The sequence below is a fragment of the Lissotriton vulgaris genome, chromosome 7 (assembly GCF_964263255.1).
Source record: "Lissotriton vulgaris chromosome 7, aLisVul1.2, whole genome shotgun sequence".
NCBI classification, from domain to species: domain Eukaryota; kingdom Metazoa; phylum Chordata; class Amphibia; order Caudata; family Salamandridae; genus Lissotriton; species Lissotriton vulgaris.
Window position 1 is genome coordinate 1,728,996,095 of NC_141695.1, and position 25,364 is coordinate 1,729,021,458.

Consider the following 25,364-nt stretch of genomic DNA (forward strand, 5'->3'; position numbering starts at 1 on the left):
GGTGGGCGAGGGAAACCGCCCTTTAAAAGCGATTCCCCCACACTCCTCTTTTCTCACTCTAGACCAGGGGTGCTTTTTTGTGTTGCCATGTTTGATAAGAGGGGAGTCGCCCCCTGATGGTCACTAAGCCTCCTTAGGACTCTTTTGTGTGTATTTGATTTATGGGGTTTAAACATCCCTATCATTGATATCTGACTTTAAACAAGTATTTAAAGTTACTGAGGGGTGCACTGACCAATAAGCCTCCTTGGAAGGTATGGAGAGGCAAATAAACCTTTGCCCAACACCTCTTTTCAAATTATTAGCACTTCAGCTTTGAACAATGGTGTGTGTATAAAAGCAGGGACAGTGCTTAATTTGAGCCTGTGGATTCCAGTGCTTGGAACTGGCTTTTAATTGTCAGCTCCAAGACTGATGACAGTCTGCCACATGGTGGTGCTGTTTGCCTAATTTAGAGATGAGCACAACAACAGTTTATATTAATTGAATATGCATTAAAATGACTAATACCTGCTGTACAAGCCATTCTTTCAGCTTTGGGAGCATGGAATAGTCAGAATTGCCGAGCATGTAGGGAGTGTAAGTGGGGGCAATGGGTGGGGCAGGCTGTAGTGGTGTCATGACTAGGGCCCTGGGACTTATGTTTTCTACAAATGAAGTCCTGGCAAGACAAAATCTATTTTTGAAAGACCAGTATACAGATTCAACACACAATCCTACAACTCTCAGTGCATTGTTTGAGAGAATGTGCTTGCTTGGTGCTGAGCTGAAAGACTAAACCCACAAGCTCTTCAAGGAAATAAACATTCCTCTTCACTTAAGAAGGTCAATCCAGTACTTTTTATGTCATTCAAGAAAGATTCAAACTCCTTATAAGTGCAGTAACTTCAAAGGAAATTATTTGGGTGAACATTAGGAGCAGAGGTGAAAAAAGGCTTGTCAAATAAATAACAGAAACCATTACTGTGCACTGGATAGCTATGAGTTACACATCAGTTAGTGTGACCATCCTTTGCTGATGACATGGCAGGAATCTACATAAGATGTGAGGATTCTACTGATAATCAAGTCAGTTTATCAGATCAAATTCATCAAATTTGTCAGTCTTCCTCCTGACTCAGGAATGAATCTAACTAAGAGGCCACATTGCTGATCATTGGCAGTACAGCCCCTCTTGTTGAAAAGGATAAATATTCCAGTTCCTGCAGAAGAAATAGGAATCAGCTTTCACTCGTCTTCTTGGTTCCCAAGATCTCATGGAGATTCTGGATCAGTGCTTAATTTGAGCCGGTGGCTTCCGGTGCTTGGTATGGCAATTCATTGTCAACACTGGTGCTCGTGACAGTCTGCCCCAAGATGCCACTGTCTGGTAAATTTAGCGATGACCACAACAACAGTTAATTATTAATTCAATATACAGTAAAATGACTATTACCTGCCGCCCAAGCCATTCTTTGGGACCTGAAATAGTCTGAATTGCCACAATTGTAGGAGTGTGATGTTAGTAGTTGTGTTGTTACTATCTTTGGCAGCACTGGCAGTGACAATGTGTTGTGCACGCTTCCGTGGCCTCCTAACAAGAGCCCTGGCACATATTGTTTTTGACAAATTAAGCACTGTTCTGGATGGGATGGTTTTGCATTTGAAGATTCTAAACCTTGAGAAAACTGTAAGGGTGTGACTACTATCAGAGAAGTCATACTTCTATCCCTGTGCACTTACCAGTTTACACAAGGATTCAAATTTTGCTCTAAGCCTCTAATCACGGCCATAGTGGCTTTTGCACGTGCAGTTTTACCACCCCGTTTTGAGTTTTGCCTGGAGGAATGTGGAAAAACATGTGGCTGTAATTTTACCACACTTAAGAACCACACATTATTCCCATTACCAACAAGCAAAAGCCTGGGTGGGTAGGAAAAAAGTGCTAACATTTCTCCAGGATATTTTTGTGAGATAAAATTGTGAGTCCAAGCGCAGTGTTGATTGTGTTTGTGCAGGTAGTGACACCTTCCTGCACAAAACCATTATTCATTGGTGTTTTGCTCCTTCTATGCGTGTTGAAGAAATAAAGAGCAAAAAACGAGGAGAAAGACAATATATTTCTCCTTCTTGCGCCACTCTAACACCTTCTTTTCAAAGACATTTTGGTGTTGCCTCAGATTTACAGATCCTTGTAAATCTGGGGAAGCATGAAAAAGCAATGGATGCTGAGTGGGAATGGCCACAGGAACATCCATTGCACACCCCTTTGCTGCAACAAACTGCAGCGATGAGGGCCATATTTACACAAGGTGGCTTAGCACTGCCTTGTTAATATGGAGCAGGGCACTTAACCTCCGGAGTGTCGGAAAACGTGACGCTCCGGTGGTACAATGCCTTGGAAATATGCCCCTAGGAATCTTGGACTGAGAGAGAGAGAATCATGGCCATGGTTCGCCCATTTGCAGCCTTATCTTCAAGATATGTAATTGATGCTAATAGGTAATTGAGGTGCAACCTGCAACAAGGTCATCCTTCCCAATCTTGCCGGGTCCTGCAGCTACTCCAGGTAGTCTTACTCAACTTTATTTCAGTTTGGATAGTTTCTATGAATTGCAACAATGTTGAATGAAGAATGATCAGCTTCATGCCACAGACTAATTTAGTAAGTAGGGCTCCTGCAATGACAGTGAGAGAGGCACTGACTCCACTTGGCCCCACTGTGACCCCCTGCCCTATGTGGCGATCTCTGCTGGGGCTATTTCAATGAAAGTTCTCCTGGAGATGTGACAAGAGCACGTATTGCAAAATTGTGCATTGCCAACTGACACATGATATATTTGATGACTGGTTAGCATTTTTTTGTTTTTGAAACATAAATCTCAAAGTGGGGGTTTCTGTCTGACAAATAAAAAGAAGTTCCACCTGACACTGTTGCAGCAAGTGGGTGGGCATTGTTGCTTTCTTCCTGCCTACAAAACAACTGACTCTAAAAATTACTTCATCAGAGCTCAACCTCAGTAGATCACCAAGGGCTAAGTTAAAATCCAACTGGGCAGTCTTACGAAAATATAGCATTAAAAAATGTTTAGTGTATTTTACATAAAAGCCACAAAAAAGCATAAAATGTGAAAGGCTTTGTTTCTCGCCATGGTTACAGGGACAGTTTAGATTTTCTAAGTTTCTATTAAAGACTATTGGGAAGCATAGTAGGTTTTTGATGCTCCCATCCCTGAACCGAAACAGCAGGCTCCTGTTCCATTTACTCATCTTTCTACACAGGTAGCCTCGGGGCCGGTCATGAGGCCTGTCACTGGATGCCAAAAGGGTTATATACCTTATAGTGGCCGGTTTCACAAGCTCTTTCTTTTCCCTCTCGCTGTTATAGAGATTATACAGAGCCTTTTTTACTAAATTCTTGTGTATGCGGTCTATTGTGTGGGGGGATGTAAATAAATGACCCTGCTCCACACTCGCTAGACTTTTTTCCACCGCCCCAAGCCATGGTATGTGACTGGCCCGCTCACATTTTAGACAATCCATAATGATGTCACGGGTCAGTGACACAGCTGGATTCATCCATATTTTCAACCAGAACAGAGCGGGTCTAGATCTTATAAAATCCTCTGTATACTTAAGGCTCAGTTCTCGGTGGCACACAAAGGTTGGGGCTGAAATGACCCCCCCCAAAATCTTTCTACAGAACCTATTCTCCACCGTCTTTATATTGGTGCAATTCGTGTAACCCCACACTTCAGCGCCGTAGGTTCCTGTAGGTAAGCATGGAGTCTTATAAATTTGTAACAATGATGTGATAACCTCAGCGTGTAGGGGTTGGCGAAGAGAGGTTACAGAGTTTATAGCTTTGTCCAATTTATTTCTCCCCAGGGCAACATGGGGTTGCCATGAGCCAGAGTCAGCGAACAACAGGCCTAGATATGGGAAAGTGCTCGTGCTTTTTAAAACATTATTCCCTGTCAAAATTTGATTGATCTTATGTTTTTTTGGGCCGAGGCACATTATAAATGATTTGTTAAAATTTGTGCAGAGACCAAGGTCTGCCATATACGTAACAAACCCAGAAATTAAAATTCGCAGTGCATTACTTGTGCGGGCCATAAGGACCGCGTCATCCGCGTAAAGAAAGGCGGGAAGTGGTCTACCATTGACTTGCGGGACATCAGTTGTTAGTTTACACACAAAGCTGCTTAATTCATTAATGTACAAAATAAAAATCAGGGGGGCCCGGACGCAGCCCTGTCTGACCCCCCTGCCAATAAAAATATCGCTGGAGACTTCACAGAGGGTATTTAAGCAGACACGTGCTCTCAAATCACTATGCAGGTGGGCCAGAAAGTAAACCAAAGATTCGTCTGAACCATAATTCAACAGAACTGACCATAAACGGGAGCGGTTAACAAAATCAAAAGCAGAACTTAAATCCATAAAACTTAAATAAAGGGGGGATTTTTTTGCAATAGTGTACTTTGCCATTAATAGATTTAAGTTTAGGCATTGCTCCACAGTACCCACGTGGCTTCTGAAGCCTAGCTGACATGGGTGTAGGATGGAATTATCTTCTGCCCAAGCTCTAATCCTGTTAAAAAGGACCCTACCTAGAATCTTCAAGGTGTTGTCTATTAAAGATATCGGACGATAACAGGCAGGGACGATCTGTTGCCTTTTTTAAAGATAGGCACGATAGTACTATTTGACCAAGTAGCTGGGGGTGAAGTGTGGGATAGATGGTTAAAGATGTTACACAGGAATGGCGCCCAAAAATCAGGTCCTGATTTAATTTGGTCGATGGATAGACAATCAGGGTCAGGGGCTTTGTTCCCAGCGCTTTCTGAAATGGCGTCTTCCACCTCCATTAAAGTAATATTCAGTGTGATTAATGGAGGGGCAATACCCGTGGGGTTAGGTGGGGCCTCATATATTTTCAAAAAGTGATCCACCCACACATCCCCTGGGATATTGCAATTTATGGAGGTGATATTTGTTCCTAGTGATCTTAAACTCTTGACTTCGCTCCAGAACCCAGTGACATCCCTCAGAGACGCAAAACGCACGAGAGAGTCCCAGTGATCTCTTAGTAACTCTTCTGATCTTATTTTGAGAGTATGCTTATAACTAGCCCTCAATCTCCTCACAGCAGACTGATCTTGTGGGACCGCTGTGAGGGCAGCCCTTAGTTCCCGGTTGGCTTTAGAACATAAGGAGTCGAACCACCTCGGTTATGTATGGTTTGTGGCTCGGGCTGGTTTAGAGATCTCCTTTTTTATAGCCTTACAAAGGCCCGTAAAGGCCTCGATGATAGCATGTTCGGGACTGTCGGTGGATAGGCAGACTGACACTAGTTGGGGGTGCTTTTGAATGGTGCGCGTTAAGACTCCCTTGTTATCAACTCCCCTCCAGACCACCCTGAGTTTGTCCGTGGATGCCGCTAAGTTTTGTGCCCCAATTTCTCTCTTGTTCCCCTGTCTTTTGATGGATTTAAGGCTAATTAAAATCGGGTAGTGATCACTATAGGGAACGTTGACAACCTTAGCCTTTAATAAAAGGTCTCCTAAAAGAGAGGATATGAATACATAGTCTATTGTGGTTGAACATCCTCGCCCTACATAGGTTGCCACAGGAACTTCAGACCCAGTAATATTTGCCATTTCCATAGCGTTAACTAAATCACGTGAGGCTAAATGGTCAAGCAGTTCTTCTCCTCTTTTACAGCTAGGGGTTCTTGGGTAAATATGAGCATTAAAATCGTAGTGGATAGTATAATGTACTATTCCAACTCCAGTCTGGGCAACAGTAGGGAAGGTGTTGGATTTTAAATCCAACACCTTCTGCCCCCTAATGAAAGTCGTTGTTCTGACTTGCATTGTAATGGTATGCGATGTAACAACGTGGTCATTGTAACAACCAGGTTCTAATGGCATGCGTTGTCTTGCATGCGTGGTAAATAATGTTTACTATTTTCTACAGCAGTGCCAAGTGAGGTTCCACCATGGGAAACTATGCAGTGATTCAACTTCTAACCGAGTCAGGAAAACTGAGAGGTGGGGGTACAATTGTTGGTTGTCCAACAGTTCCTTTCTTTACTGGTGCCTTATCATGTGTGAGCAACACAGTAGTGTGTGGGCCATTCACAACCCTCTGGCTGAGACCCTAGGAGGGAACCCTTGCACTAGAGTAGAAACACTTGCAAGATGTGCTCCTAGACCAGAGGTGTCAAGAGATTTCTAGAACAGGAGAGTTATCCCCCTGGCTTGCCTTAGCAGAGGAAAGAGAGAGTGTGGGGAGTGCATAGCAGAATGCTCCTGGGACAGTAAGGGCTAGCAAAGGTAAGATTGAAGGGTCAGGTACCTGATTTAATAGCCCGTTCCTCGAGTTCTTCGGCAAGGTTGTTCCGGGTTTTGCAGTCGCCTGCCAGAGTGAAGGTGTAGAAGAGAAGTGCCAGGGTGTAGGTGCTGACATGGTCTTTGAGTTTTCTCCTCAGGCACTCCAATGCTTCCTCCATCACCGGGTCCTATTAGAGGGAGAGTGAGTGTGAGGTAGGGTTCCATCTAAGGGAGGAGGGGCAGGTGGGGGGGCAAGGAAAGAGGGAATGGTAGGAAGAAAGAGGTAAGGGGTAAGAAGAAAGAAGCAGAGGGAGGGAGCAACACTGAAAGAAAATGGGTGACTGAGGGTGAGATTAAAAGAGGGAGCAAGTAAAATTTGTAGGAGGGAACAAACGTCACAGGACAGTGGAGAAAGAAAAGGATCCGGGGAAAAAGAAAGCAATGAAATTAGAGGGGGAGGTAAGGATGAAGAAAGAACTAAAGGGAGTGACAAGAAGTGGAAATTCAGGGCAAGGTAAGACTGAAATGGATAGAGAAGTGGAGGCAGCAAGAGCGAGGAGAAGGGAGAAAAGTGAGAGGAAGGATGGTGGTAGGAGGTGACAAAAACAAGGAAACAAAAGGAAGGAAAGGGAGAAGTAGGAGGAAGATAATGGGAAGAGGGTGGAAAGAGGGAGGGAAGAAGAGGAAGGAGAGGTAGCAAGAGAAGAAAGGAAGTGATTGGAGAACAGGCAGCTAAAACATTAAATTGACAGGTGTGTTTGAGGGAAGTACACAGGAGAGAACCAACAGGGAGACACAGAAAAGCAGTTTGAAGGGGGACAAGTCAAAAAAGGGAATATAGAATCAAAAGTAAAGGGTAGAAAGAGCAGAGTGAGGTAAGAGAGGAACTACACAGAATCAAGACATAAGGTATGCACTTTTATGTGCAGCAGCTCATTATACTCACCTGCGGCGGCCATCCAACTTCTAGGAGGGCAGAGGTGATGTAGGCTGCGAGAGAGACATCATCATCAGCCCCACCCTTTGAAACAGAGAGAGGAAAGAAGGATGGGTGAGTGCCAGCTTCATTCAAAGGAAATGACCTGTGACCCCGAAGAAGGAGGAATACCACTGCAAAAGGTGTATGTGCTCCTGTGGAGTGATCATAGAGTTTAAATACCACTACAGAAGGAGTATGTGCTAATGTGGATTGGCCATAGAGTGGACTACCACTGCAGGAGGAGTATGAGCTGATGTAGACTGATCATGGAATACCACTGCAGAAGGAGTATGCGCTAATGTGGATTGATCATAGAGTGAATTACCACTGCAGAAGGTGTATGCGCTGATGCAGACTGATCATAGAGTGAAATACATCTGCAGAAGGTGTATGCGTTGCTGTGGACTGGTCATAGAGTAAAATACCACTGCAGAAGGTGTATGTGCTGATATGGATTGGCCATAGCGTGGAATACCACTGAAGAAGGAGTATGTGGCTCCTGTGGATTGGCCATAGAGTGGAATACCACTGAAGAAGGTGTATGTGCTGCTGTGGATTGGTCATATAGTTGACAACCACTACAGAAGGAGTATGAGTTGATGTGGATTGGTCAAAGGGTGGAATACTACTGCAGAAGGTGTATTGTAGGAAGCTGGCTCTGTATATACTATAGCAAAATGAGGTATAGTGTGCACAGAGTCCAGTGGAACCCCAAAGGTAGGCAGAGGTAAAAGTAGATAGCACCTTACTCTCTATTTATGGTAGTGTGGGAGAGCAGTAAGGCTTTATCAGAGGGTAGTGTTAAGCATTTGTTGTACTCACTCAATCAGTAAAGTATGTCACACACTCAAAGATTTAACTCAGACCAATTTTGTTTGTATCAAAATATTAAGTTATTTTATTTCTAGAAACAAGCCAAGCCCGGCAAATGCAATTGATTGAAATACAGGTACGTTTAAAATGTCGAAATTACTTTTCAGATTACTTTTTAAGTTACTTTTTCAACTCAGTATGATATGCCTAGATATCATACTGGGACATTTCCTAGAGAAAAGGTAAGTAAAATCAGTTTTAAACAGTTGTAGTTTTTCATGTTTTCATACAATTCAACTCCACACTGAACATTTTTCAAGGGAAAACAGTCAATGTATTCCTATTGAGATGAATGTTATCTGTTAACAGGTAAGTGCTTGGTCTTTGGGGTTGAGTTTCTGGGGTTAGAACAAGGGTTCCCCCAGGATAAAGGATGCACTCTCAAAGCACTCTCAGTTGCACTAGGGCGGCCGGGTGCAGATTGCTGAGGCCCAATGTTATTCAATGGGGGATAAGGGGCCTCCGGTTGGTGGCTGCTCACGGGCAGGCCACAGGGTTATGGGAGCCAAGCTCCTGGTGTTAGGCTCAGGGCAAAGGGGTATCCGTGTTTGTACCCAAAGTACACCCGCAGCAGCACAGGGGTGGCTGGGTGCAGGGTGCTGTTTTGGCGTCTGGTGCCCTGGTAATTTCAGTGGGGATTCTCTGGTTTCAACAAAGACTGCAGGCTCGGGGACAAAGATCTTCTGGAGGTGACCACCAGTTGGAGAGGTAAGTTAGGATGACTGGGGATGCTGGGACACTGTTGGTTGGGCCACCCAAGGCTGTGGGACTTCGGGTGCAGGGGTGTCTTTAGGTGTTTGGTTTTCTTACCAGCTCCAGTCGTGGTCGTGGAGATCCTCCAGAAAGAGACTGCAGGCGTCATGGAGAGGGTCAAAGCAGGTTAAAGATCACCAGATCTTGGGGCAGGATCACCAGGGAGACCTCCTTGTAGTGTTGGGCCACTTGAACTCGGGTCGTGGGCGTTCGGTGCGGAGTGGCGCAGACTGCGGATTTGGCTGGACCAGGGTCTGTGGGAGAACGAATCCAGTGTTCACGGGGGACAAAGTATATGCTGTGGAAGGCAGGGCTTGTCTTTCGGGTTCTTGAGGCTTGTGGCTGCAGGACACACTGGGATTTTGCTTCTGCAGGTTCTAGGTGGGAACAGACTGGTAGGGCTGGGGCCAAGTCAGTGGGCAACCTCCTCTTCTTAGCTTTGGCACAGCTTCTTTGGTTCTTCTTCTTTTCTTCTTAGTCAGTTCTTGTCTGAGGAGGCAAGGTTCAGGGGTGCCCCTAAATACTAGATTTAGTGGCATTACAGATAAGTAAAGGTTGAGACCAACGGGTCCCCTCTTTGGGGTGGGTTCACCCCCTACTATGCCACCCTTTAGTGGAAGGGGGGGAATATGCCTCACTCTGGTTGGCTGAGTCCCCCATCTGCAAGATGGCGGGGACTGAGAGTTGTGTTTCACTTCGCCTCCCCAACCTCAGGGGTGGGGTTGGCAAAGGTGGACAAACCTCCCTTCCTCACTTGGTTTTCCCGCCGATTCTCCCGCCCAAAGTGGGGTAAGAACCAGTGAGGGCCGGTTGCTGGAAGCAGCAAAAGGCCTGGGGAATCTGAAAGGTGGCAATCCTTTGAAGCTTCCTCTTCGTGGACCCTGCCCATCCTGGGGAGGAGTCTTGGCACCTCGTCCCAGGTTTGCATTGTTTCAGACTCCCCAGAGCAACAGGGTCTCAACACAGGGGTCCAGAAACATGTCTGGTGGTGACAGTTGGGGTGCAGCCACTCAGCCTGGACACCAGTGTTAGGTTGTTTTTCAGGGGGCATCTCAAAGATGCCCTCTGTGTGCATTTTTCATTAAATCCCACACTGGCATCAGTGTGGGTTAAATGTGCTGAGAAGTTTGATACCAAACTTCTCAGTTTTCAATGTAGCCATTATGGTGCTGTGGAGTTCGTAATGATAAACTCCCAGCACCATGTACTCTCAATGGCATTACTGCACTTACAATGTCCAAGTATTGGCTTAGACATTGTAGGGGTACAGGGCTCATGCACCTGTACCCTCACCGCTGGTATAGTGCACCCAGCTAGACGGGTGGCTGATCTCCACCAGGGCAGTGAGTTGTAGACATGGCACTCAGGGATGTGTGCCATGCCGACTCTTAACTTTGTTCTGCACCAAATCACGCAGCTGCAAAGGCAGTGGGTTTGTGTAAAGGTACAGTGCATCTAAGGGTGGCACAAAAAGCGCTGCAGCCCTTAGAGGCCTTCCCTGGCCACAGTTCCCTTTGTACTTGTGGTACCATTTACAAGGGGCTGATCTGTGGCCAGAGAGTGCCAATTGGGTTTTGTTTTCAAGGCAGTTTTAGGGCAAAAACATAGGCCCGGGGTACCTGTTTGGCGGGAGCCAAGGCCACACTCAGTCAAAGTCCATCAGCAGTTTAGCAAAAAGTGGGGGCAACCATGCAAAAAGAGGGCACTTTCTTACATGTATGCACTGATGTGAATTGGTCAAAAGTGGAATACCACTGCAGAAGGTGTATGTGCTGATGTGGACTGATCATAGAGTGGACTACCACTGCAGAAGGTGTATGTGCTGATGTGGAATGGTCATAGAGTGGCCTACCACTGCAGAAGGTGTATGTGCTGATGTGGACTGCTCATAGACTGGACTACCACTGCAGAAGGTGGTTGCACATAGTGTACAGATGGAGTAACATAGCCAAAGGTATATGAGCTTCTGTGAGGTACTTACAGATTGCAAAAACACTGCAGAAGTTGGATGTGCTGCTGTCCAGCGTGTACAATGTCCATAACATAACAGACAGATGATGTGTTCCTGCGGTTAGTTACATCGTGGAATAACATGCAGAAGGTGGATGTGCAATAGATAGTGCACAGATAGGATAATATAGTACAATGTAGATGTGCTGCTGTGGACTGGTCATAGAGTGGAATAACACTGAAGACAGTGGGTGCACTGCTGTGCTTCGTGTACAGATGGAAAACATAGCGGCCAATAGATGTGCTACTGGGGATTGACCTTAGAGTGGAATAACACTGCAAAGGGTGAATGTGCCTCTATACATTGTGTACAGGTGAAACAATATTGCAGAATGTAGATAATCTGCTGGGGATTGACCATGGAGTGGAATAACACAGCAGAAGGTTTATATCCTTTTATACATAGTGTAACAGTGGAATAACACTGCAAAATGTAGATGTGCTACTAAGTGTTGTTTACAGCATGGAATAACACAATGAAAGGTGAGTGTGCTGCTAGATATAGCGTACAGATGGACTGATATGGATGAAGGCTAATGGTTTCAGGGGATTGGTCGTAGAGTGGAAACTGCTGAAAGCGGATGTGCTGCTGTACCAAGTGTGCCAATACAATAGTATAGCAGAAGATAGATGTGCCGCGGTATATTGGTAATGAAGTGGAATAACATTCCAGAAGGTGGGTGGGTTTCTGTACAAAGTGTTCAGATGGAACAAAAAGCAGTAGGTAGATGTGATGCGGTGGGTTGGTTACATAGTGGAATAACACTGCAAAAGGTGGATGTGATGCTGCACATAGTAAACACATTGAATAACACAGCAGAAGGTGAATGGGCTCATGTGGGTTGGTTACAGAGTGGAATAAACCTGAAGATGGTGGACAAACTGCTAAATATAGTGCATAGGTGGAATAACCAAACAGACAGCTGATGACCTCCTGTTGTTAGGTACACAGTTAAATAATACTGCAGAAAGTACATGTGCTACTCTACATAGTGCACAAATGGAAAAACATACCAGAAGGTAGAAGTGCTTATGTGAATATGTCACAGAGTGAAACAATACTGCAGCAAATGGGAGGCTTATGCACACTTGAAGTAGAAAAGCGTAAGGAAGATAGAGTCTTATTTGCATCTCATTGCCCTTACCTTACCATTTTTATATATGTATATATGAAAGAAACAAATCTTAAAGTGAAGTTATGGTTAGCTTTGCTTCTAAGACCATGTCTTAAGTTTAAACAGCACCTCTGAAATTCAGTGTAAAAACAAAAAGTCACAGTCAAAGTACAGTTATAGTTAGAAAACAAAAAATAAAATCCCCAAAACTTCACCAGTTATAGTTTGCTAAACTAACCATAACTTCCTTCTCATACTGTGCTGGTTTTGATGTCACATATTACATCAGTCATGGCATGTTATATTACCTAATTGTTGACATTGCTGAAATGCATTTTCAATTTAAATTCTGACCTACAATTAACTACACAGCCTCTGTTTCTGACTCTATAGATCTGTATTTGTCTCCTTTTAGTCATTCAGCCATGTCTGCCTGAAGGGAGGTTGAGATAGACTAAACAGGCCAGATCTATCAAGAAATAGGGCTTGCAAGGAGGATATCAGACATTTCAACTAAAACATTTACATAAAGGTATATTACAATCCACCAATTACAATGATAACATGTACATCGTTTTGTATTGTTCCGCCATGTAAATTACATTTATATCACAAACATTTACATCACATTTTAGGTACACTGTTGAAAACATTCTATTTGTACAATTTGAGGAAGTGTTCACACTAAATAAGTAGTGCGTTATACAGACATATTAAAGAAACAACACTGCCATCTCCTTCTTTTGATTTTTGATGCAATGTTAATCTTATATATTCTCGGGGTGAGTGGAACTTGAGGAGTTTCACTTTGTAGAATTCCTTTGACTTACATGAAAACTCTGTGAGATTCCACAGAGTTCAGCGAGCGGGAGGAATTAGCACATCTCACTGCTCGTGCTGATTTTTAGCACTGGAAGCTTGTTCTGTGCTGCAAAAATCAGCACGAATGGCACCATGCAGTGTGCCGGAAGGCGCTAAATCTTTACTGCCTCTCAAGCAAATTTTCTCTTTGAGTGGCAGCTTTCACACCACGAACGGTTGCGACCTCGGATATTGAGAAATTCACGCTATGGGACACCAATTCTCGCTTGCCAATTTACTATTGGTGAGCCTCGCGTGAGAAAAAACTCTGCCACATGGCGGGTGGCAGAGTTTTGCAGAACTCCACGTTACAACTGTAATGAGCAGTGCGCAAACTCTGCCAGTGGAGTGGAATTTATCGCCCACCCCTAATATATTTTAACCCGATCCAAAACGAAACAATATTTTTCTTTTTAACTGAAAGATTATTTTAGAATTCTATTTTAATATTTAAATATAATTAATGTGTTATTAATTAATTTAGTACACACCCTTTATCGCTATTACATTTTTTGTTTTAAACTGATGTTTTAAAACAAAGCATAATTACTGTTATTCAAATGAAAGTAAGCTGATAAAAAGAATTTTATTTATGAAAGGTAATATAATTAATGTTTTCCATTTAAATTACTACCCATCCTTGGCACCTTCATCACTTAATCAACTCAATTCATAAACAGAATTTAATTTATTATAAAAAAAATTAATATTACTTAGAAATTGGTTATTTCCATTTTATTATACTTGCTGCTTTCTGGTTAAATTACTACCCACCCTTTCCTCTATATCAATTAAATTAACCGTTCTTAAAGTGCACAGAATTCCAATAAATGTGAAATTGATTACCTGCCCTAAAATAGAATGATCATCTAATAAAAATTAAATACATTTACTAAATGTAACAACATTTTGCTAATAAAATTACTTCCCAGTCTAAGCTCCCATACCATTTTCAAACCCGATTCTAAAGTAAACTATTTTCTTAAATAAATATGTTAATAATATGTTATGACATTAATTTGAAAATAATTAAATATTATGCATTCCTCCCTTAAATAGAATGCAAACACAGCTTTAAACAATAGTGATGGTGCAAGCTTGTAATGAAAAATAAACAAAATTATTACAACACATTGTAAAAAAATGCAATGTAAATGTAAGTCTCTGTAAGTGACAAGTATTGTAAAAAATTTAATGTAAATGTAAGCCAATGTAAATGTATCATCCCTTGCATGGAGCATGCTTGATGACAAATCTGATCTGACCTTCTTAATGCAAATGCTGAAAGTAGCAGGACGCAGGGAATACTGTACCTTCCTGGCGGTGTGGGGAAGGCTGCTCGCATTCATAAAGCAGCCATCTTTGGACTGCCGCTGCTGCAGCCATGTGACCGCAGTGTCCACTACTTCTTCATCTATGGAGATAAAGTCTTCAGCATGGAACAAGGACTTGGCCACAAATGCAGTCCACCTGGGGTCAAGAAATAAGGGCAATGGAGAGAAAAAATGATTAAAGAGAGCGGCGAAGAGTGCAAAAGACACACAGAAAGCTGAAGGATTAAATTGCATGAAAGAGGAGAAATTAAGAGAATAAAGGAAGAGTAGGGGCATGAAGTGGGATACAGGGAAAGTGGTGGAAAGAATGTAAGAGCCAGTGAAAGGGGAAAAGTGCATAGGAAGAGACAGAGTGAGGAAAGAAAATAATGAGAACAGAGAGGGACAAAGTGAAGGCAGTACTGACAGCCCAAGGGTGGGGAGAGGCAAAGATGAAGACAGCTAGATGAGAGAGAAAGTGTTCAGGGGAGAGAGAGAGAACTATTGTAGGTAGAGAATGAGCAAGAATAGGGACAGAGAAGGAGTGGAGGAAGAGGGGAACAACATAGTGTGACTCAGTGAGTGCAAAGCAGGTGATGTGAGGGAAAGGAGCAATGAGCACAGAGAGGGATAGGGAAGATGTGGTGGGGAGCAGGCCAAAGGAGGAGAGTGGGAAGAGAAAGATGGAGAGGGTGGTGGTGATAGGGGGAAGAGAGAGATGACAAAGTTAAAGTGGAAGGGGAAGAGAGAAGAAAGAGCTAGGGAGAGGAAGAGAGGGAAGGCAGAGATGGAGAGGGAAGGGATCTTTATTCCATTTATATTGTTTCAACACTACCAATCTATACCTGTAGAGAAATTGTTGTCACTGCCCTATGGTTTTCATATGAACCCTCTCTCCAACTGTCTGCATCTCTCTCCCTCTTCTCTATATCCTTCTCCATCTCTCTCCGCCATTCTCTGTCCCACTCCCTGCATATCTCATTCTCTCCCCTCTATCTCTTTAACCCATCTCTCTGCCTTTCTCTATTTTCCCTTGCAATCTCTCTCTCTTATATCCTCTCTCTCTCCTTCTCTCTTCCTCTTCTCTATCTCTCCATCTGTCTCCCGCTCACCGTCTCCCTCCTGTTGCAAGTCTCATAGGGGCTTTCACAGGAGACATTCAAGGAGGACTAATAGGAGAGACTGTGAAAGAGTAAGACACAGGATAAGAACTGAGCAACGGAGTAGAGGGACTGGGTGGAGAGGAAAGTGAAAAGATGTGAAGACAGACAGATTCAGAAGGCAAAAAACAGGCCTCGAATGGAAGGAGAGAATATATATTTACAGGTAGTGAGACATACAGAAACAGGATTTTAAAGAGGAGAGATATAATGAGATAAATAGCTGAAAAGATTTCAAAAGAGGAAAAAAGAAGAATGAGAAAAAAATGAGGTTAAAAATCACCAACAGCTAGGGTTACCAACTGGCATGGGTGTAAATTCAGGGTGGTCAGTGTAAAAATTCAGGACAAAGGGTCAAAATTCAGGACAAAAATTCAGGACAGAAGGTCAAAATTCAGGACAAAAATTTGGGACAAAACATACGTTTTACAGACATATCAGAGAAGGTGGCACAATAATATATAAGTAAATAGACAACCAAAATAAATACAAGTCAAAATAAGTTGATATAAGTTTGAGCCAATTGTGCACTGCGCAGCTTTGCAAAGCGACATCGGGCCCTTTCTGCAATCAAGATTTGTGCTAGTGACAAACATTAATAAATAGTATTTTTTTATTTGTATGTTAAAATCTGTCTTTTAAATGTACAGTGAAAACGCTGTTAGTTATTTTATTTTTATTTTCTCCAGCATGGCGCCAAGACAAAAGCAGAATGCTTTGCACTAGTCCCATGCAGGAGAAGGCACCTCACATGCTGTCACTACAATTTGAGCCCATTGTCATTCTAAAGTGCTAATCAGCTGCAGTCTCAGAATGACAATGGGCCAGTCCACCGTCTGAGCGAGGTCCGGGAGGGGCGGCTGCAGGCAGTCTCTACAGATTAAAAGATAAGAGCGAGAGGCCCGAATGAAATCTTTTAAACTCATGGGGCCTCTCGCATAGGAAACTGCATTTCTTACTGAAATTTCCTATTTCGATTTTAGTATGATGTCTGTAAAGCAACCGTAATTTGAGATCCCCAAATTACGGACGTCTGTAGACATCATACTAAAATGACGGACGGTCCGTGAAATTTACGGACGGTTGGTCACCCTAACCTACCAACAGCGGAGACATGCAATCAAACTATAAGATAAACTGGATGGCTCTCTTTTTTTATTTGGTTGTGGATGACTGGTATGCTTAAAAGCTGTTAAAGTCACTACTGGAAAGAGTGTAAAAGTCACTCTCGCTGCTTTAGACGTCGGGATTAATGCCAAGCCCCGCGCATGCTCACCAGGGGCTTCCAGCGCCGTCCTCGTCGACGCATGCGCTGTAGGAGCCGTCCCAGTGTTTGTAGTTCAGCGCTTGCTGGTATCCTGCGGAAGACAAGGAACACGTTTATACTCAGCTGTCAGCAACATTGTATGAGCTGTGCGGCAGCACAAGTCCGCGGCCCGCTCTCGACTGCCAGGAGGCGTCCTTGTATCAGGCTCTGTGTAATGGTTCTGATCCTGCTGCAGGAGAAATGCAGACTCTTTCTGAGGTCATAAACAGGGTCACTAGAATGATATGTTTCTGCCGCCACGGCCTTTTCTGCATAGTTATGGGTTTTACATGTATGCTGAATAATCCCTCATCTGATGCATAATCTGCAGGTTTACACAATTTCTTTAAGCTCAAATGGATCAAAACTCACTAAAATTGTGGCGTCTTGCGCTGCATCACAGTTGAAGGCAGTTTGCAAACTTTGGCCACATTTCAGTTTCATATTGCTGTATTTGGGTGTTAAACTCGTACTAATGAAGTGAGACTTTTGCGCAGACAAGATTAACAAGTGTTGAAATGACAAAATTATGAAGTATTACTATAAAAAATTTGCTGCATTACGTTTCTTAATTTGCCTTTTCTTTCCACATAATTTTAGCCAACTCTGCCACATAATTTGGTCCTCCACTGCTGCATAATTCCTGTGGCCCTGGCCTAAAGAAATACTTGGAATTAAGAATGCTGTGGCCAGTTGAAGGGAAACTGCCTATTTGCCACGTCCTTGGTGGTATGCAGGACAAGACAATTAAGGCCCTTTAAGCCTCACGGGACAACACCAAAGTGTATGAAGTGGGATTCACATCCATAAACTCAAAAGTAAGAAAAGCAGGCTCCACAATCAATCCCTTTTGGATGAAAATGGAAGAAATAAGAAAGATATGTGGATGGGAAGTGTCGTCAGAAAACGTGAATGAACACCAGAAGAGTTACAGGAAGTGATTTGTTGAGAAGCAGTTGTGATAGTGGTGCTGAAACAATTTTCAGAGTGGGGGAACTTCTAACAAATGTTACATAGCTGAAGTCACATGGATTGTGAAAAATCCAAGTGTCACAAACAAACAAGTGTAGTAACTGTATTCAATTAGAGAGTAGTAGGGGTGTGGTTTGTACTTCGTGGTGCATTTTACAACACACTGTCTCAAATATATTGGCAAAGCATGGCGTGGTAGCTCACAGTGAATTACAAACAGCACACGTTAAATTGAAATGGCCACATAATTTCCAAAGAAGTACAGGTTGACTGATAAAACGACATAGCGCAAAACAATAATGTAAAGAAATCGATTTCAGCAAACATTTATCAATTTACCACCACCAAGTAAAGTGTCTTAATTTGCTTTAATTCGATTAAAATATTTGATTCCACCACACTTTACAATTTAAAAGACATGCTTCATTTGTGCTTTCCTAATTGCTGATATATTCTGAATAATTTGTACCGTTCATTTACACATATCGTATTTTCCGGCGTATAAGACGACTGGGCGTATAAGAAGCCCTCCTACTTTTCTTGATAAAATGTAGGTTTCGTGCTATACTCGCCGTATAAGACTACCCCCACTTCCATACTGAAATAACTGCTGCAAAACTGCCTTTGGGAACATTCTACAGTCCCCTTTCTATGACCATGGACTGAGGAGATCATGTGGTACTGGCGCTCCTCTCCTTCCGATGAACGTGAGATTTATGGAAGGAGAGAGAGACGCTAGATCAGCACATGTGGAGGAGCGCGTGTCAGACGCGCAACACAGTGGGGGCCGCCATCTTAGGTGCTTCAGCGCTGCCCGTTATGTTTTCAAACGTCCTGCTGCCTCGTCTGCCTTAATTGAGGAAGTATGCATCGCAAGCGGTTGGAGGCGCATGTGCAGCTGCAGTCTAGGTAGGATTCACGGCGCCATTTGTTCTGTTTGCTACCTCTTACTTTTTGTTTGCTTTCGATACTTGCACAGTGCCACCATTGCCTACGTAACGTTTGTTCTTGTGTTTGAGTGCCCTCCATTTATTGCAATATTATACCTCTACGGCGCCATTTGTTCGATCGTCACTTTTGCCTCATGTAATGTACCGTACGGTACCAGTAACGTTTTGCGGCTCAATGTTGGGTCACGGCGCCATAATATGCCTAACCAACCGGAGAATGGTCACTTTTTCATTTGTTCCCCAATCTGTATGACATAGTGGCCATTGTCTTGCAGGCATAAAGGTCTTGGTGCACAATAGTAGTGTCGCACTTAGCCAGAACAAGACACCAAGGTCAAAATGTTTTGATACACTGGATCTAGTGAGTAATTCAAGGATTGGGATCATGATTCTTTCCTTCTTTGAACAACAGATCTTAGGTCTGGCAAGGTTTAAAAGCGGAGTTATGTTTGTTTTTGCTTGCCGGGAGTCGCGAAGGCAAACCACTATCCCGAGAGTGGCCACCTCAGGAAGTAGCAAGAGCCAGCACTTAATTGGGGAAGTATGCATCGCAAGCAGTTGGAGGCGCGTGTGCAGCTGCAGTCTAGGTAGGATTCACGGCGCCATTTGTTCTGTTTGCAACCTCTTACTTTTTGTTTGCTTTTGATACTTGCACAGTGCCACCATTGCCTACGTACTGTTAGTTCTTGTGTTTGAGTGCCCTCCATTTATTGCAATATTATACCTCTACTTGTACTTTGTACGCTTTTGTAACCTGCACACATGTCACTTTTTCCTCCTGTAATGCACCATTTCCTATTGTGAAGCAGTCTGACACCTTCGGGTAAAGTCAGCGCTATATAAAAATGCATGAATAAATACCGTAAAATTTGGCACCCGCCGTATAAGACGACCCCCGACTTTCGAGAACATTTTAAAGGGTTAAAAAGTCGTCTTATACGCCAGAAAATACGGTACTTAAGTTTTGTGTTAGAAAAAAAATGGCATCCTGCAGCCTTTCCTTTCTCACTTCCTGTACCCCAGAAAGATTGATCACCCTCAAAATTCTCTTACCTTGTAGTCAAAGACAGTAAACACCAATCCCCATGTTAAAAGAATATGACACAATTTGACTAAAGACATAGTCACTGCATATATTTTTTTTATCGAACAGCACAACATCTTTGACTCATCACAGCATGGTTTCCGCCCACGGCATAGCACCGAATCAGCGCTATTGGCACTGTCGGAATCCATCGGGAGCAGGTTGGATGTGGGAAACTCGGCGGCCTTGGTCCTGTTGGACCTAAGCGCCGCTTTTGATACGGTGTCTCATGAGATTCTTCTCGAATGCCTACTGGAAGTTAGGATTAGGGATGGGGCCTTGGATTGGATCCGGTCTTTTTTAGAGGAACGGTCCTTCCGGGTCTCGGTACAACCTTTTCATTCCCAGGAATGTGCCCTGCGCCAGGGGGTACCACAGGGCTCTATCTTAAGCCCACTTTTGTTCAATCTTTAAGTGAGACCCTTTGCGGAAGTAGCTAAAGGCTGGGGGCTTTCCTTGGTGTCGTATGCCGACGACACCCAGTTGGTAATCGCTTTTTAAAAAACCTCTGTGCCAACTTGGACAAGTTCAAGGAGGATCTTCTGGCCATCTCGGATTGGATGGTGGTAAACTGTTTACAGTTAAATGCCAGCAAATCTGAGATTCTGCTGTTTGGTAAGGATCGGGAGTTATGGTCCGAGCAGTGCTGGCCGGGCCGTCTCAAACCCGCCCCGCTACCCAAGGAGGCTGTGAAGAACTTGGGCATGTGGTTTGACAACCGACTGACTTTTGAGAAACAAACAAAAGCTGTTGCTGCTGTCTGTTTCGGGCTCTTGCGAGGATTGAGACCCCTGCTTGTTTTTTTCCCTCCCAAAGTTCGTCAGACTATTGTTCAGGCGTCTATTCCCTCCAGGCTAGACTACGGTAACTCTTTATACCTGGGCGCTAACAAAGCCAGCATTAAGCGCCTGCAGAGGGTCCAGAATGCGGCGGCGCACCTCCTGGTGGCCTTACCTACATCTTGCTCAGTGGAGCATGTGCTCCCTAAGTTTCACTGGCTGCCCGGCGAAAAGCGCATTCAGTTTAAGGTGCTGTGCATTTCATACAAGATTTTGACGCACCAAGCCCCTTTAGGGCTATCTTGTTTGTTGATGCCCTATGTGCCTGGGCGTTCACTGAGATCTGCCGACCATGCACCTGTTAGTGCTACTCGAGTCCGGAGAGCGAGGGCAGGGGGTCGCTCCTTTCGCTTCCTAGCGGCTAAACTCTGGAACTCGCTCCCGGCTCACATTAGAGTTATTCCTAATCTTTTGGTATTCCGTAAGACCATAAAAATCTGGCTGTTTCCGTTGTCCGACGTTTAATTATTGGGTTGGTCTCTCATGCTCTTGCCTTTGGTTTCTGGTTGCGCTGGGACGCCTCGTTGCTGAGGCAGCCGTGCACATTTTAAATCTTAAAAATAAAATAAATAAATATATGACAAAATAAAGACAAAATATAAAGGTGTATTTATTGCTATTTCATCTTCTGAACTCCAGTTTATTTATTCTGGGGGTGCTGCAGCACCCCCTACTTCCAATGGCCCTGGGTCATGAGTAACACTGCTAAAGGGGATTTGGGTGATATTTGAATTATGCGTAGAACTGTCAGAGGGATGCTGAAGAAAGTGAGGCAAAGGAACCCCTGGGTTCCCGAATTTCTGAATCTCATGTAAAGCAAATTGTTAAACAGAGGACTCGAACAAATGGTAGGACTCCTGAACCTGAGGGTTCCTGGAAAAGTCCCAGATGGGCGACGGATTATATTATTTGATGTATGGCAAGATTTTTTTACACCGTTCTTTTTATTTCCTTACTTTTTAATGTGAATATTTCTGTTGGTCGTTGCTTTCACTCATTTTACCATTGCTTTTATACCTTACATGTACCTGTTACCGTTTTTCTGTGACACGTATTGTCCCATGTTTATGTTTTATTTTTGAACTGTTTTTATTTTATGAGGAAGGGCATGTAGCTATTGAACGAGATTGAAGAAGCTTCTGAGGTCAAAAGGCATTAATGTGGGAGTTGAGATTGATGCGAGGCCAATTGAAGGGAAATGACCTAGCTGCCTGGAGCTCGGTGCCACACCAGAATCCGCTCGAATTCCAAAAGGATAAGCGGCTTATCCTTTTGGAACTCGAGCGGATTCTGGTGTTCTGCTCGTGGAAGAGACCTCGCCGCCATGTCATGGAACACCCTCCCCATCCGCTTACGTCAGACCGAAGACCTTCTGACCTTCAGAAGACTTCTCAAGACCTGGCTCTTCGAACAGTAGCTGCTCCCCTCCCCAGCGCCTTGAGACCCTCACGGGTATGTAGTGCGCTTTACAAATGCTATGATTGATTGATTTAAGAAGGACTGACGTTCTGCTATGAAAAAGCACTGACGTTGCTGACGTCTATTGTCTGGCACAGAGTTTGTAAGGATCAGGAAACAGTGTGAGAGCGCCTCCCAGTGGCTACAATATGGTACTGAATGAGGACCTTAGATGGTCATAAGCGGGTCTAGAACTGCTGTACCCCAACAGAAATTGGGTAGGCAGACACGAGGCACCAGAGTCATATAGATGACAAAGCGTCACCACCTCAAAACCGTACACCTCTCCACACGCAAATATCATTCAGAAAATGTTGATGTATCTATGCTTATTCAAATGGTAGAATTGCGATTTGGAAATACTGACGTTATAGCATAAAAAACGTGAGTCAATTGCAACATAACAACAATTTTTTTATTTAAATGACAGGGATGCCTGTACAGGTATGCCACCTGGTGGGCAGCTATCATCTGATATTGATTGAGGTCCTGTGGAAAGCAGACAGACTAGCTAAACCTGGAACGAGTTACTGTTCTGAAAGAACATTGGTGCAACTGATGGGGCAGATTTCATCTGCAGTCAGGCATTGTTTTATTTTTGTGCTTCAGACAAACTGCATTTAAATTGCCACGCACCTTTTTGGTGCAAGTTAAAACCAAAGGCACATGAAAAATATAAAAGTGACACCTAGTCTTTCTGAAATGCTTGTACTGAATTAACATGTGTTTTTTACAGTATAAAGAAAAGTGGCCTTTTTAGCTTTAAAGATGAATAAAATGTGTTTCTCTCCTTCCTAGCTCATCTACTGCAATCTGAATTCACTATTTCCTGTTTTAAAAGACTTTAGCTTGTTACATATTTAATAAACGTGTTTAGTTTAAAACACCTCTTTTTATAATGTGTGAAAATAATAATGCACCAAACACTACACATGGTGCTAAAATGCTTTGTACATGAAAAGGTATCTAAAACATTGATAACATGTTTCTGTGTGTGTTACATTAACTGTATGTGCTTTTAAATTTTACACTAAAGCATAACATGCTTTATTATACATTGCACATTTATTTTGCGTGTTATTATAAATAATAGAAAAAGCTGCTTTAAAATTAGTAGCTGGGTTAGGTAAACATTGTAGTATTAAATGGTATACATTGTACACATTAGTGCTGTATCTAGAGTATGTCCTCTTTTTATTTTTATTATGTGTTTACATCACCCGACCAACCCATGTGACTGAGACTCCATCTTGAAGGCCCCATGCCAGGAGAAGACTGCCTACTGTGTGTCCTTGAAGCAAGAGTCCAATCATTGGAAGTCATCCACGGGACATGTTATATAACGCAAGAGAGCTGCGCATGCTCAAGGATTGAAATAACTGGGGGAAAAAAGGCACCTGATTGGATAAATCTTGTTGCAGTTGTGATGTAGGTCCAATCAGATGCGTACAGCAAACAGACGTGTCACAGGTGTGGGTGGTACCTGACCTTTAAGGCACTATAAAGGTGGCTGCACACACTGGAGAATCGTCCGTCTGGGCTGACTAGCTGACCAGACACTGACCCACCACTCTACAATAGGCCCCATAGATAGATGCTGCGAAGCACTCTGTCACTCTGCCAGAGGACCCGGGACGAGGTCTCTGAGCCTAAGTGCTGCGGAGCACTCTGCCAAATTTTCTAAGTATAGCACCCAGATAAGGAGAAGTGCTACAAAGCTCTTTGTCATTTTTTCCCCACCGGCTCCTTTTAACCCAGCTGGCACTGGGCACATTAGGGAGAGGGGGCGTGTGAGCCTTGACAGGAGACGCAGATTAGAACAGGCATCTCTGTGGGTTAGGCACGAGATCGTGGCGGGTATTTTTTTTTGGGGCGTTCCGAGGAGGGTCTGATAAGAGGGTTTCCCTGTTGATTATTTCAAAATCCTGGCACGTCATATTTGGGCACAATAGGCCCCATTTCTCTCTGCGAAGGGCGGGCTGCTTGCTCTTTAGACACAGACAGACAGAGAGTGCAGCTGATTAAATAGAATTAGATGCTAAACTTTCAGTTATGCTTTGACTAATTAATTAGGTCTGAAATTATTTATTTGTCTTATGCATTTATTTCTCTTAATGGGAGATTTTTGCAAACTATTTGATTTTTGATTAGCCTTGCAAAGACTATTTTTCTTAGAAACTCTTTAAGAATTTTGAATGACATTTTGCGCCACATTCCTATATGCAATGCTTATATGCAGACTGTAAAATGTTCTGTATTATTGCTATTTTTCCTGTTTTCCAAATTCTGTAACCTGATTGATGTTACTGATGAATAAAGGGTCAGAAAAACCTAACTTTTGATTAGAAAATAAAACCCTTTAAAACTCAACAACTCTCTTTATTGGCTTAAAATAATAAATGCATTTTTCCTGTTCATGTTTTTTTTTAAAGTCTCCTGAAGGTAAATTCATGGTATGAAGGGCCCAACACCTTTTGAGCGGTAAATTAGAGGTAGCAGGAAGGTTTTGCATTGAGAAACTACCAGAAGAAATTACCGCTCCATCACAACACTCATGCCTGCTGACCAGGGTCAGACTGGGGCACAAAGTAGGCCCGAGCACCGAAATAAAACGGGCCCCCATTAGCGAACCAGATAGCTCAAAGAGTGGCCCACATTAACAAATCAGGCCAGTTTCGAACTTGTAAAGTAACTCTGTGTGGGTGTCTTGCAGGGCTTTAAATGGGATGAAGAAACTGGGCAGGGGGGTCTCTCAAAGGGGTGTGGCCAATGTTATTAAGGGCGTGGCTTAAAACACGTAAGGTTAAAATCTGTGCTTAGCTTGTTGTGCCACCCGACTTGTATTTTGCTGTTTCTGTCATTGCATCCAGATATATGACAATAAGTGGCATCATACAAGTCAGGACTATTGGCTTTGTCAATGGTTGTTAGTTGCATAAGATAAATAAGCAGCAACTATGGCTTGTATATAATATTGAAAAAGCTTCCACTTAAAGCCCAGGTGACACTGTCACAATGTTGCTGCTCCTGAGTTTCAAAAAGAGGAGGGCAATCCGGAGAGAAAATGACTCTCTTTAAAGGATTTCCCTTCCCCTACAATACTCACCTGGCATGAAATCATGCCGTAACTTCTCCACAAATGAAAAGTAAGCAGGTTGAGCACGCGCACATCAATGTGCCTTCTGTCACTGCAGTTCAGAAAAAAACGGACTGGCTGTGCCAGGGCACAAAAGCGAGCCTGGTAGAGACCCGTTTCAAGGCCCCCTTTAAAAAACTGCCGGTGCTCAGCATCTATGAGACCCGGCCCACTTAAAGCCCTGGTATCTTGTAGGGTATGGGTGATTGTATACATTTGTGTTTGCTGCAGTCAA

The 25,364-nt window shown here is 43.4% G+C and overlaps 1 protein-coding gene across 1 annotated transcript in view; it reads right to left on the reverse strand.

The window, feature by feature from the left end:
* LOC147706476 (alpha-2-macroglobulin-like protein 1) overlaps positions 1–25,364 on the reverse strand; it is a 312,029-nt gene that overhangs the window by 92,103 nt on the left and 194,562 nt on the right. The window contains exons 26-29 of the mRNA XM_086929615.1: positions 16,661–16,742; positions 14,225–14,381; positions 7,267–7,341; positions 6,346–6,508 (exon numbers count right to left, since the gene is read on the reverse strand). Of these exons, the coding sequence (XP_086785741.1) occupies positions 6,346–6,508; positions 7,267–7,341; positions 14,225–14,381; positions 16,661–16,742 (477 nt within the window). The remainder of the gene's footprint in view (positions 1–6,345; positions 6,509–7,266; positions 7,342–14,224; positions 14,382–16,660; positions 16,743–25,364) is intronic.